General features: G+C 42.8%; 1 protein-coding gene across 7 annotated transcripts in view; it reads left to right on the top strand.

The window, feature by feature from the left end:
- The window catches only part of GLIS3 (GLIS family zinc finger 3), a 702615-nt gene that overhangs the window by 641141 nt on the left and 47359 nt on the right, over positions 1 to 14115 (top strand). For all 7 annotated transcript variants that reach the window (XR_004350388.1, XM_032635007.1, XM_032635005.1 and 4 more), the window contains one exon: positions 6912 to 7080. Coding sequence is in view for 6 of the 7 variants with exons in the window: in XM_032635007.1 (XP_032490898.1) it covers positions 6912 to 7080 (169 nt within the window). In the remaining variant the exon portion in view is untranslated. The remainder of the gene's footprint in view (positions 1 to 6911; positions 7081 to 14115) is intronic.

Raw genomic sequence — 14115 nt, 5'->3', positions numbered from 1 at the left:
CTTTTAAACTGAAACGCATTATGGGTTGTAACTCAAAGGTGTGTATTACTCATGTAAAATAAAGTACAGCATTTTAACCCTATGAGGATTCTTTCACAGGCCCTGAACACTTTATACCAACTTGCATTAGAAAAGTTGAACAAAAAATGCTTATTATTAGAGAGTATGATGTATATGCTCTTTTGCATTTTAAAATGACTCTAGTTCACAGTTTATATTTATATGCCTCTTTAGGTAAGAAGCCATTCTTTATTGGAGATTTACCATTTTGGAGCAACATGCCTTTGTCTTCTCCATCCTGTTAATTATAGGAATAATTACAATAATATAAATAGGCAAGGAATAGCAACAATGGTTTGTCGAGCACTTAACCATGGTCCAGACATACTTAACACTATGCTAAGTGTTTTCTATATATTGTATAATCCTCCTCGCCATCCTGTGAGGTATTATCCTTATTTAAGATGAAGAAACTGAGCTTAGGTTAAGTGACTTGCCCAAGACACATTGCTAGTAATTGGTAAAGCTCATTTTCAAACCCAGGTCCATCTGACTCCCAGTGTGTACTCTTTGTTCCTTTAATAACCACCCTGACACTATCGCTCCTGAGTGCCCAATTTCTGGTAGGCCAAAGTAGCTAAAATTTTCATTGCAGTTCAGTCATTTCCTGAATCCTTCCTAGGTTCAAATTTCTCCTGGAGGGAGCCTTGAGGAGGAAAGACAGAGACAAGATTGAGCTCACCCTTTGAATGGGGCCTGTAATTATTTTTTAATATCTCTGTGAAAGCCGACTTAGCCTGATTTCATTGATTAGTTTACCCCTCTGTACCCAGACCCTGGAAATAATGCCCAAGAGATGAGTAGTGAGCCCATACCTCTTCCCATGTACCAGCCACCAAGCATTAAATGTCATTCCTCTGTGTCCCAACTCTGGCACTGATTATAAGTGAATTCACAATCTATGGATAAGATTGGTTCCCCTTGTCCTATGAGAGCAGGCCCTCTATGAAGTGCAACACCATGGCTTTTCAAGTAATCATAAATGACTCTGAAAGCATATTTACTGTAACTGCTAGGTGGCAACAGATCTGCCCAGTACTTCTCTTCTTCGTGCATTATTGACAGAGGCAGTGGCCTTTCAGCCCACGACATCAACATCGTGCTCGCTTGTGGTAACAGGTGCATATATCTGATTGCTCATGAAGAACCCCTCCCTGCCTTCCTTCTTTCCCACCAGTGGATCGACATGCTCCTGACAAGCATCTGAAATCTTTATTTCAGAAAAAGCCCATCTCCTACCGGCTGTTTGTTTTCCAAACCAAATAATTCAGTTAATTTCTTGCTTGAGTTAATTTTCAGAGCTGGAAAATTTCAGCCACGTTGAGGTCACTTTAGTACTTTCAGGCTGGATAGAAGCAAAAATGGGAATCTACTTTTTGGATCCTAACCAGCATTTTGGTGTTTAAAACTACCCATGTGCTTTGTGTGTGGTGGGGGAGGAGTGCCTAGTGACTCCAAGCAGCCTTTACAAGTGGAGTATGCAAGGGTTCTGATACGGTATCAACACTCCTATGCCTTTGTTTTTGCATCCATCTTGCATTTGAGAGGCAATATGTGTGATGGTTAGAGGCACATGATCTGAAATCAGGTTTCCCAAGTTTGAATTCCAGGACCACCACCTACCAGCCACAAGACCTACATACGCCAGGTAACCTAATCAAGAACCTGATTAGGCCTCAAGTTCCTCAATAGTAAACTGGAGAAAGGTTTGCAAAGTACTAAATAAATGTCATCTATTGAATCTGGGGATTGGGGCAGGCAAGAAGATGAAATACAGCAGAGATATGGTCCAACACCTACTGCTCAAAGTGCAGTCCCCAGACCAGCAACCCCAGCATTGCCTGGGACTTTGGGAATTTGATAGAAGTTCAGAATCTCAGCACTTGCTGCCTCCAAGACCTAGTGAATCCGAATCAATATTTTACCCTGGTGAATTGTTTGCAAATTAAAGCTGGAGAAGCAGGATTCTAGCTGCCCATACAGTTTTGAACAGAAATATGCCCTCCAGTTGACTGTTTTTAATATACCTCAGCCTGACAAGGGAGGTCTTCTTCCCTGCCCTCTAAAACGATGAAAACATAGTCATGAAACAATGCCTATGGTAGCATTCCCTGTCTCTGGGGATGGGCCTGAGACAAGTAGACTTCATTTCAGGAAGTTTCCTTGCCTGAAAAACTCCTTGCCTTTCTCTAGTCACACAGTGAATACATGACAGCTGAAGTGTCCCCAAGGGTGCCCTGTCCACACCCGTTAGACTTATAGATTAATTGTTTTCATTTGGATAGAGAGAGTGCTGCCTGTTAACCCAAACTAACCTGAGCCAGTTAAAGCCTCGAGACTAGAATGCCCTGGTCCCAGTAGCTGGTGAGATGGCATCTGGGGACCACACAGATCAACAGATGCTGCTTTGTCAAAATTAAAAAGCCCAACTGTGTCACCTCCACCTACCTCTATAAGGAGATGGGGTGAGGGACTGTAGCGAGCTAAGCCCCAGAGAGAAAGAAAGACTAAAGCAGCAGGGAGGCCAGCTCCTGGTCCTCTGCTGGAAGTAGGGCTCACAAATTCATCTCAAGACCAAGCTTTTATTCCCTCGGGGAGTCCACCATCTCTTAATCACAAAAGCAAGAAGAATTTCCAGTATGTTGCTCCGCCATGCCTAATCAGTTGTCCAGCTGCCAGGCACCAGTGCAGTCTAGAGGCTCACCTAAAAGCCCTCCTCCAGCCTTGAGGTCAACAGTGACCCCTGAGGTGACATAGACAATGAAGGCTGCCCCCGTAGGTAGCCTGTGTGTGCTGCCTGATTTGATCACAACAGCTTTGTTAATATTGCCCTAGATGCTGGAGGGTTCAGTTCTCCTCCTTATGCTTTGATTAATAGGCCTCATTGTGTGCCCCATTAGTGGAGTTTGGAAAATCATTTTGGAAGGAAATTTTTCCTTTTGTGAATGACCTTACACTTGCACTCTGACATGGAGATTTTCTTCCTGAGGTTAAAAAAATCACTTGGCAAAGCCTGAGCATCTGTCTGTGGGCAGGTCTGTGTGAAGGTCTCAGGTATTTGACTTCAAGCATTAAGAGACTAGTGCCTGCCTGGTACAGAGTAAGGGCTGGAAAATTGTGTTTGAATGAATGAATATTCTTAGACTATAGTAAGATAGAATCCTGGATGTATGACTTTGATAGCTGGAAATTCCTAGAAGTCAGTGTAAGTAAGAGGCATTTCCTGTGCCATAGTGGCAATTTCTAAGAAATATGGATCTTTGGTAGAGGTCAAAGGCAATCCTACTGAAGCCACTGATACCTGACTCCAGAGTTTTGTCCATTTTGTACGAAGGATATGTGAGATGGGAGTTGGATGAATGTTGGAAAGCCATGCTCTATTGTTACTTCCTCTGAATCTCTGGTCATTGTATTGATCCCAGGCAACATCCACAAACATTGCCCTGGGCTCTGCATGCAAAGTGCTCTGTGTAGACACTGAATTATAAGCGTCTTCTAGGTTATCTAACCGGAAGAGAATTTGTCTTACATTCCTCATCCCATTTGTTAGAATATAGAGGCAAGTCCCAGGCTTCATTTTGCTGACAGGCAATTTCGTACACCCTACGTAAGAAACTGTTTCATACACTTTTTTTATATACTTTAAATTGAACCCTAAAGCCTCCCTTTCTTCCTCTTGTGGGGTCTGCAGTCAAAGGGTCTCTGCCTGTTCCAGTGTCATTCGCTGGCTGTAGCAGTGGAAGGAAGGGCTGTAGATGTGTGTTTGACTGTTGGTCAGTCAACACGTGACCTCAGCACAGCTGGAGGGCATGTTTCTGAGCCTCCGGCCCTAAACCACACACCTCTTATGTCCCACCTCACATCCCCTTCACCACGTGTTCCTACCAGTGGCCATTGCTACGGCAACCAGGCATAACTTGGCAGCATCCCCTCAACTGCACTGGCTTTCTGTCCCCAGGCTTCTCTGATGCCCTGGTCTTGGACATCTCTGAGAACCTTTAGCCACTGTGGTGCATGCGCCTACTTGGAAGTATGAGAGAAGTAACACCCTTTACCAGCGGGGAACAGGAGTTGGTGGATAGATGTTCCTTTCTGTCCTTGTCCTACTCACGGAGCCCAAGACGGACTCCAGTGGCATTTAGATTGTGTTTGTCTTTGTTTACTCAACAAACATGAATGACGTGTTGACAAACATGAATGACGTGTTGGAGACAGTAGGCACCAAGGTTGTCTGGTTCACTAGTCTATCCCAGAACCTGGCTCAGTGTCTGCCAGGTGGTAGGTACTCCGTAAATATTTGTGGAATAATTGGCTGCTGAGAGAGGAATGAGAAGAACGCAAGTAACTGCACACACAGCAAAAATATTAAAATAAGTACAGAAAGGTAGAGGACATTACAGGCAAAAGCATAATAACGTAAATTGCCGTGACATAGTTGAGGTGTGGTCAGTTGTCTGATTTGGCCAGAGTTTAGGGCACATTTTGGGATTTGGGGGGCACAAATAAGGCAGTGTGTTAAAGTGTTGAACACCGTTTGATGTTCTATACTAGTAAGTCTCAGTATTTTGGTATAAGGATTTATAGAGGTCTGTTCCCCTCATTCAGCTGCCACCTCCGCAAGGACAGGGGCACACATATTGTAGAGTGGCTAGCATGTAGTAGGCACCAAATAAATATTGAATTTAAAAATTAATGGTTGGAGGATAGATGGATGGATGCATGATGATGGATGGTTGGTCCTGGCTATTAAGCGGGCTAAAGGAGAGGACCTTAACCAGGCCTAACTTTCAGTGTGTGGCAGGCTGCACACAATACCAAATTTCCCAGCCTATTTCTTTGCAACTGATGCAAAAACACGGCTAATATAGCTAATGTAGGCCTTTGGGAAGCAGCACATTTTCTATTGAAGCATAGAGCAAAGCATGGAGTGTGTACACCAAGTTTCTGTGTTGCTCATGGGTTGTAAACAGCAAGGCAGCACTTCTTTGTGAAAAACACACACACATATATACAAAAATACCTCCAGCGGATAATGTGATGGGTACATTCAGCAACTACAACAAAATAAATAGGAGAGCTCACGTTTCTACATTAAGGCAGAAAAAAGTTAGCTGTGTTTCCACAGTGTCTCTGTGACCTTCTCATTATTCCATTAGTTTTTGGAATAGTATATAAAACACCAAGCTTCATGCTGACAAACACCGTATTGAAACTATTGCCGCAGTCAATCCAAACAGCCTTTTCCCGTGGGTAAGATTACTATTTGGAATACAAGCAGAATGCGGCTGCTTGAGCAAGCTGAGCATAAATGAGGTAGTGATCCATAAGGTGACTCTAGCGAGTCTGCAAACGTGCAGCTTTTCTGGAGGCTGACACACAGCAGAAGCTCTGCATTGCCCTTTTGAGCTGGTAAGCATTTTCTAGTCTCACCACCTCTTCAGGACTTGGAAGACTGTGGAGGATGCAGGCGTCTAAGGACAAGAGTTAACCTGACACAATGCTGACTTACCAAAAACAAAACCTTCAAATGAGATCACACTCCTATCAGTAGCTTTTTGAGCGCGAAGATGATAACTCTGCTTCTTCACAAGTTCCTTTAAGTACTTGAACTCTTGTTCCATTGGATTAAGCTTTCAGGGGCTGGGTCATTTGGGGGTATTAACTCTATCCTGGAGAGGTTGGAGAAAAGTGGTGCTGGTCTAAAAATACAGCTCCCTGAACTTTTAAACCTTCAAATCTCTTTGATTATGTGGCTTTTTTTCCTTAATCCTGAACCTGGTTTTTTAAATTTTTAAAAAATCCATTTATTCTTTGATATCAGTAGAGTAAGTTCAAAAAGAGCTAAGATGGGTATAAAGCTTGGCGTAGCTTTGTATAGAGAAGGAAGTTAAAGAGAGTCAGCATAATGATGCTGGTATGATTGCAGCATAATGAGACGTCTGCTGAGTAGATCCAGGCACTGAGAGAGCTTCTCTGATAGTGATAGACTCTGAAAGTGACAAGCCCCATTTTCTTCTGTGACATGGTACCAATTAGCCGATCTAAATGGGCACATATTTAAGTTTGAGGTCACGTACAGTTCTCAAAGGCTAGGCTGCCCCCAACAACGAGGCTGTAACTCACACTCTGTGTCATAATAGACAACAGCGGGAGAAGATCCCGGAGCAGTTTTTGAGGCCCCTTTTCCATATTTTGTGGTGTTGGGAGAGGAGTCATGTTTGCTGAAGACTAAGTACATTTATCCATCACACCTTTGGGAAATGCCCAGGGTCGGTTAGACTCTGAAGTTAAAAGAGTGTAGGATGCTGCATTGGTACTAGGATCAGGGGAAGCTCTGTTCTCATTACATTGATTTAGCAGTGACACAGAGACTGGGCATGACCCACAGCGCCTCACTGCAGCACGGAGAAGAGGAAGAAGGCCTGTGTCGTATCCTTCTGGGTCAGCAGACCGCATATTCTGTTACCTGACTGTCCTCCCCTGTGACTGAAAAGTGCTAATACAGAGACCTTCGCCCAGGTGCAGACATTACAAGATTGGCTAATTATACAGTGTCCAGACAGGGAACTTGCCGGGCAAGGCAGCTCTTATGAGACGAACCGTGAATGTCAGCCTGGAGCGAGCTGAACATGGACTCCTCAGACAGCAGTAAAGGCACATTATCCGGGGAACCTGTTCCACCATAAACACAAAAGCTGTGTATATCCAATAAGGGGAGAACTGTTCCCCTAAAGCCACCAAAGAGAAAAACAAACAAGCCCCTAAAATGTGCTTGCTGCCAGCCTTCAGTATTTAAAGAGTGCGTGCTTCCTCTGGGGCGCGGTCTGATGCTTGTTTTCCCTTGATTTCAGCTTCAGTTTTCTCCAGCAATCATTCAGGCCGAAGCGGGACAGCTGCTGGGGCCATGCCAACCCCACATCCAGTCAGTCACCCTTCTCCAGGACATAACGTACAGGGGAGCTCCCGCAACCCCTCCTCCCAGTTACCTGCACCCACAGCTGCGGACACGGGAGCTGAGAGGTAAGGCCATCCGTCTCTCTCTTCTAATAGGTGGCACCGCCAAACCTCCCTCCACCAAGAAGAGCTTTGACAGTTGCTGAAGTTTATTAATAATCCATTGGTGGGTTGAATTACCCAAAGGTGACATTTTAAAAGTACATGCACAAAACACGTGAACCGAATATCTCATTATCTGTTTTATTTTCCATGGGAAAAAAAATAAAGATACTGGCAATAGCCCACTGAAGTGTCTGATGCTGGGGAGATGCATCAGAATGTTCCTGTCATTCCTCAGTTTGTTTCAGGGACTCAATTTTAAGATAATGTCCCTACAGGTTGACATGCTTTCCAGAAGTAAGGTGGTACCTTCAGCACATAGATCAGTGGTGTTATCTTAAGAATATAGCATAAAAGGGCACAGGATTTTATACGCACTACCAGAAAGGGGCTGTTCACTGAATACTTTATGTTGATACCACCCTCATAAAGAGTTTCTGGGAGAAAATTTTTCAATCTTGACACTTCGGTCCCTGTCTTTGGACTGCCCAGCCCTCCAGTGGTGTGGACAGCATGCTACTTCTTTCATTCTCCTCTCCACTCGTCATCTGGCTTGAATTGACCTAGACATCCACGGGAAAAAGTTCTTGTGGGCACCCCTATGCAATCCTGGAATAGTAGGCATTTGGTAGACAAAATAATGGGTTGAATAGGCAACTGGAGTAAAAGTTTTGAATCGTTGATTTCACCAGCAGTCTGTGGTTTTGTTGGTGTTGGCCTGGTCTAGGAGTTTTTTAATGTGTTTTTAAGTCCACTAAGCCATATTTTTAAATTTTATGCCTACCCTTTATTAATACATCTGTTCATTTAATAAGCATCTGTTGAATACTTGCTATGTGTCGTACATTTTGCTGAAGATGAAAAGATGATGAAAACCTGGTCCTGCCATTATAGGATTTGGTAGTGAAGGCAGACATGCAAACAACATATAGTAATGCTGGTTGGATAAATGATGTAACAGAGGTGCCACAGAAGCTCTATCTCTGCCTTGGGGAGGGGGAGAAAAGAAAGACAAGAGTGATCTAGGCATTACAGGAAGATTTATCCACCACTCTTCCAGGTGGATAAATGGGGAAGAGCATCCAAGGTAGCCAGAGGAACATATGTAAGACATGAGAGGGGGAAGGACACATGGAGGGAGCAAGGTGCCAGTAACTCAGGTGGCATCATCAGGTAGACATGGCGGATGAAGTCAGGTGAGAATGGGTTGGCTCATGGGGAACAACCACGCTGAAGATTTTACCCCTGATCCTACTGGAAGTGAAGAACCATTATAGACCCTTTCTTAGGAGAGAAACACATCAGATTGTCATTTTAGAGAAGCAACTCAGGTGACAAGATGGTAAAGTAATTGAGGTTTGAAGCAGGGATGAAAGGTAGGGAAAATAAGGAGGTTATTATAGAAGTCCTTATGAACAATATGAGGACCTGAGCTAAGGCAAAGCAGTCAGGATGGAGAATTTATTCAAGGGCGATTAGTTAGGAGGCAGAATCACTAATTATAAATATATGTGTGGGGTAAACAGGAGGGACTAAAATTAATTCCTGAGTTACACCCCGAGACATCAAGATGGAAAATGGTGCCGTTAACAAAGGAAAAGAGGGTTTTGAATAGAGGTGAGGGTGGGAAAGAAGGAATGATAATAAATGGACTTTAGGGTTTGGACTTTCAGGTGGCTGTAAAACGTCCAGGTGGATGTGTCTGGTAGGCAATTGAAACATGGATCAGAATATGTTAGACTTAATCCTAACACTTCTATGTACATGGTTATGTGTAAACAAATTATTAGCCTTCTCTCACAGGATCTGTCAGCAAAGCAGTGCAAATGCTAATCATCTATTAAGTTCACAGACTTGCCAGTTGTTGAATGTATTTCTGTAAGTTCAGATGAGCTTATTCATTTTAGGATTTTATTTAGTTCCCAGTTGAGTTTTAAATGATATTATCCGTGGGCTTTTCATCATCCCATTTCATTCTGCCTGGCCAAGCATCATACCCTACAAGATAGTGAAGCTAAGAAACCATCCATAGGGACTTCCTCCTCTTTGTCTCATCTTATTGGTAGTTATAAAGACTCTTTACAAGAATATAAGAAAAAGGTAATCTGTGTGTCTTCTTTTTTGTACACAGCCTTTAAAAGAATCAATGTAGAAGAAGATTTTAACCATTATTAGAGTCAAAAACAACAACCACCCAAACACCTGATTAAATCCCGGCTCTCACAGTTGCTGATTGTTTGAATGTGTTCCGTGGATGCTCCTGCTGCTTGGGTTGTTTCTGGGTTTGTTTTTAACATTTCATTTTGTTTTATTTTATAATTATTTTTTCAATTTCGTCTTTTGAATGTTGGTAACATATTAAAAAATTTCAAGAACGGCACAGTGAACACCCATATACCCTGCACCCATGTGCACCCATTGTTAACATTTTGCCACCTTCTCTCTCTCTTTCTGTCTCTTTCTCTTTCTGACTTGAGAGATCCTTTATTTGTCTGTTTGCTTGCTTCCCTGTTGTTTCTGAACCAATCTGAGAGAATATCTTGGGGCTTCCCTGGTGGCGCAGTGGTTGAGAGTCCACCTGCCGATGCAGGGGACACGGGTTCGTGCCCCGGTCTGGGAGGATCCCACATGCCGCGGAGTGGCTGGGCCCATGGGCCATGGCCGCTGAGCCTGCGCGTCCGGGGCCTGTGCTCCGCGGCGGGAGAGGCCACAACAGTGAGAGGCCCATGTACCGCCAAAAAAAAAAAAAAAAAAAAAAATCATCTTCTTCTTCATTATTATTATTATTGCTTTTTTCATGACATTGACAGTTTCTAAAGAACTGAGGAGATTTATTTTGCAGAATGTTCCACAGTTTGGACTTGTCTGATATTTTTTCCTCCTTAATAAACTTGTTCGTTTAGGGCAGGAATAACACATAGGTGATGGGGTGTTCCTTAGCTCTTTTGAGCCTTAGTTTGCACTCATGGGGAATTAGGATTAGACGAACCAAAGCAGGTAAAGCACCTAGCTTGTTACATGGCATAAGGACAGGCAACCTTGGCATGGCTGAGAGATTCAGGTTTGTAAGCCAGAGGATGTTGTCAGATGATTGCAGTGGCTGATAATATAATCATGGAAGGGAAAATGGAGAGGCAGAGGAAGGTGGTGTACTTTGCATGGCTGGGTGAATGAAGTGGATATTTTCACTTTTGTGGCTTTGCCTTTTTGCTCTGCTCTCCCCACAGGATGTGAGCCCCATTCCTATGCCAGCCCAGCTGGCAGGAGCAAGGGCGTGGAGGTTTATCTCTTCCAATCAGGTTTGGAGATGAGGATGACTGGAGAAACAGCCCTGAATTATTCACTGTGTTTGCACTAATGTCCAGCATAAAAACACTAAGAGGAAATGTGCTTACCTTCCGCTTTGGGTTTATATATCTTTGCCTCTGTTTGCCTGGGAAATTCCCCAGTAAAAACCCCAGCAGTTTTCCTAACGGAAATAAGTTTATCCACTTTGCGATTTTTAGTGAGAAACTGGCATTTTTTCCCCTGCTTTGTGGGCATTGATTCATCATTTATTTAGCTTTAAATTGTTAATAAAATGGGCTGAGTCACTGTCATAAGTCAGGAAAGGTCCACTACATCTATCCAGTTAACATCTGTTTCTTTGATCCTTACCACCGTAAAATAAAGTAAACGCAAGTTCTCTCAATTTGATGAGGTTCCATTTTTATTTTGAAATATTATCTGAATGACACATCGTTTCAGTGATTTAAGCTGAACCACACCACATCACCCAATGTTGGTTTAAAATTATTATGGGAAGTGGTGTTTTACTATGTCATATTGAACGAGCCAGTGGTACTTTATGACAGTGGGAACTCGGCGTCTTCGGAAGTGTTAATTTATTGGGTTTCAAAGTATGTCTTTTAGCCGAGAGAAAACAAACATTGATGGAAGTCCCTTTTTGAGATGGAGAAATCTTGCAATCCCAAGAAAAAGTCAGCTGGATTTGTGTCACTCATCTTGTTCAAGAGCATGTTGGCTGCCTCTCCCCTTCTAAAGAATGCCACAAATATGGTGTGCTCTGTTGTATAAGTGACAGAGTTTAGGGGGACTTGTGGATTTACCAGAGTGGAGCGACATGTAAAGGGCTTCCTACAAGCCCCACCTCTGAGCCAGAGAAGACTGAAAACAAGGAAAGGATGTGCTCTCCCCGTAGAGAATGCATTCTAGTACAGGAATCGAACAGCAGAGAATGTTAGGGGCAATTTTTTTGGAGAAAGTAATCTAAACACCTTAGCTAAATAAGGAATGTCAGTTTCTTGAATCTGTATGAAGTATTGGGAAGCCTTACTGTTTTCCATTCATATCAGATGTGATACTGCTAGAATTCTAGGGACTTTGATATATGTGCAGTCTTTCTACGCCTTTGGGTACCCAGGGCTGGTCTTCACAGATAGCATTTTCTTATTCACCATTGGGAACATATTGTAGCTTTCCTGGATGCCAAGGGGTTAAAGATAGCAATTATTTTCTATGTCATGTCTTTGCAATCATGTAAAGTTCTTTAGCTCTAGTCAAACCAACCTGCTCACTGACTTAGCTTGGTTGTTTTCTGCATCTTAATTCAGGATCTTTCTCTACCTAAAGAGACAATAAGGATATTCCCTCATTATCTTATTCTTGACTAAATGTTATCAGCCTGGGGCTTGGCTTAGTTTTCAGCCCAGAAAGCCTCCTTGCCTCTTGCAGCTCCCCAGTTAAATCTGTCTCATTTATTTTCCATTTCCCAGATGTCCACTTGCTACCTGGATTATTAGTTCTTTGAGGGCAGGAGCCCAAAATTTCCTTGTAACCTCCAGGGTTCCTGTGATGCTAAGGCAAGTTTGACAAGGGAAAAGGACCAGTGAGGGGAATGCCTAGGAAACAGGGGGTCATTGCCAACTCCCACTGCCCAGGTGGGAGATTCCTAGAAAGGATTACTCCCCTTGATTCATTGGTCTGAAGGATGGTGACCTCAAAGTTCCAGTATCTTATGTAACCTGCATACTTCTTTCTATACAATACATAGTTGCTCTAATACATATGTTCACACACACACACACACACACACACACACACACACACACACACTGCTAGGAGTCTCTTGCCATCACCCATTGCTGGGGTTCCCTTTGCTTTCCTGTGGTCTTTAATACTAGATGCTCAATACTAACTATTCCCACATATTTGTATCTGTAGTATCTGAACAGCTCAAAACTAGGCCTGCTGCTTTGCTGTCCTTCCCACCGTAGGACTTTCTTAGTAACAGGGACACTGATATCTTCACCCACTCAGCTTTTCCATAGACAGACACACATACACATTCTCTCTCTCTCTCCACATAATCTTTTCTCTCTCTTTTTAATCTTCTAGTATGTGTGCAATAATGGCTAAAATCATAAGCATCATACAAAATATTAAAGTTTATCAAAATCAGTCCTAACATTGAGGTTCATTCATTTATTGAATCATTCAGTCAGCTGGTATTTGGGCACCAGGCAATATACTGGACACTGAGGACATAGTGGTCAATGAGGCTGACAGGAGCCTGGCCCTCTCAAAGTACCTAGTCCAGCAAGAGCTAACCTGGTCAATAGGTGATCATAATTTTGGATGCTATGAAGGGGCACTACAGGAGGCTGTGGAGGCATACAGAAGGAGTACCTAACCCAAAACTGGGGAGGCAGGAATAGAAGAAAAAATATCTCCATGAAATCTGAAGGTCTATAGAACCCGGCCAGGCAACGTCATATATACAAAAGCTAAGAGGAGAGAGAACAAGCGAGGACGGAGCTTCATAAATAAATGTAGGAGGAGGCTCATGAGCTGCGTCAAGGAGCTTGGGCTTTATCTAGAGAATAGGCTTTTGTGTATTTGGCTAAGACAGGTACCCTGGTGACTCTGGCATACATTTCAAAGGCCTCCATATCCTGTTATCCACCGAGCAAGAGTTCAGAACATATTCTGTGCCCAACAGAAGAAGAAATGATGAAGAATGTACGAATGATTTGTCTGGTCCTCAAGCAGACAAAGGCTGTCCTTTCCATATCCTAGACTGATAAGGCAACACAATGGGTTTTGTGTTATTTTCCTTTTTAACACAATTTGTAAAGACAGTTTTGCCCCTTGCAATTCCAAGCTTGTAGTTTATATAGTCATGACCTATTTAAGAAGATTTTGAAGAGTCAGTGTCAAAAAAAAATTACCTCCATGTTAGAGACAAAGTGCCAAACATCTGAAAGTTAGAGCTCTAATATCAATAACTTGGCCTCACTGTTCTTATTATAAAAGAGAAGACTTGAGTATTATTAAGAAGTGTCCACGTTGCTATGTGTCATAATTTAGTTGCAATTTACCCAGTGAGCACTGCTCTCAGAGGCTCCTTGATATGTGTTACAGACCCTTTCCCACATGCATAGATAGCTGACTTATAAGGCAACAAACACTGGCAAAACAAACAAACAAACAAAGCTTGTCGATCTTTATCACTGAAATAACTGAGAAAAGCCATAGTCAGAAAATAAATATAAGCCTCAAATATCCATTGTTATCGGCCTGAGTATTGGCATCTACATCATCCTCTGTTAGAGTCTATTGATAGGATGCTCACCTAATGTCATGTGGCCAAGAGCATCATTCTTTCTCTTTGGGCTTCAGCACTTTATATTCAGAAAACAGTTATCCACATTTAACATCCCATTAGGGGTCAGTTTCTTTCTAGAAAAGAGACTTCCACAGATGTTCAAGATTAAGAGAGGTGGGGTCCAAAATCTACCCCTCTCCCCACCACACGTCTACTTGAGAATTGCTGAATGTAACGAATGTTGTTCCTGATGTTGATGCTGTGAGCACAAAGAGGCAGAAACTTCCAATATCCTAGACTTGAAAATGGAGATACAGCATTGTATCTTAGACGGAAAAGCTTGAGGTCCTTTTTCTGTTCTGTTTTCTTTAAATCTGTGGAAAATTCCTGGT

Source organism: Phocoena sinus, chromosome 6 (genome assembly GCF_008692025.1).
Source record: "Phocoena sinus isolate mPhoSin1 chromosome 6, mPhoSin1.pri, whole genome shotgun sequence".
Classification (NCBI taxonomy): Eukaryota; Metazoa; Chordata; class Mammalia; order Artiodactyla; family Phocoenidae; genus Phocoena; species Phocoena sinus.
This window is presented reverse-complemented; position numbering and strand designations above follow the sequence as displayed.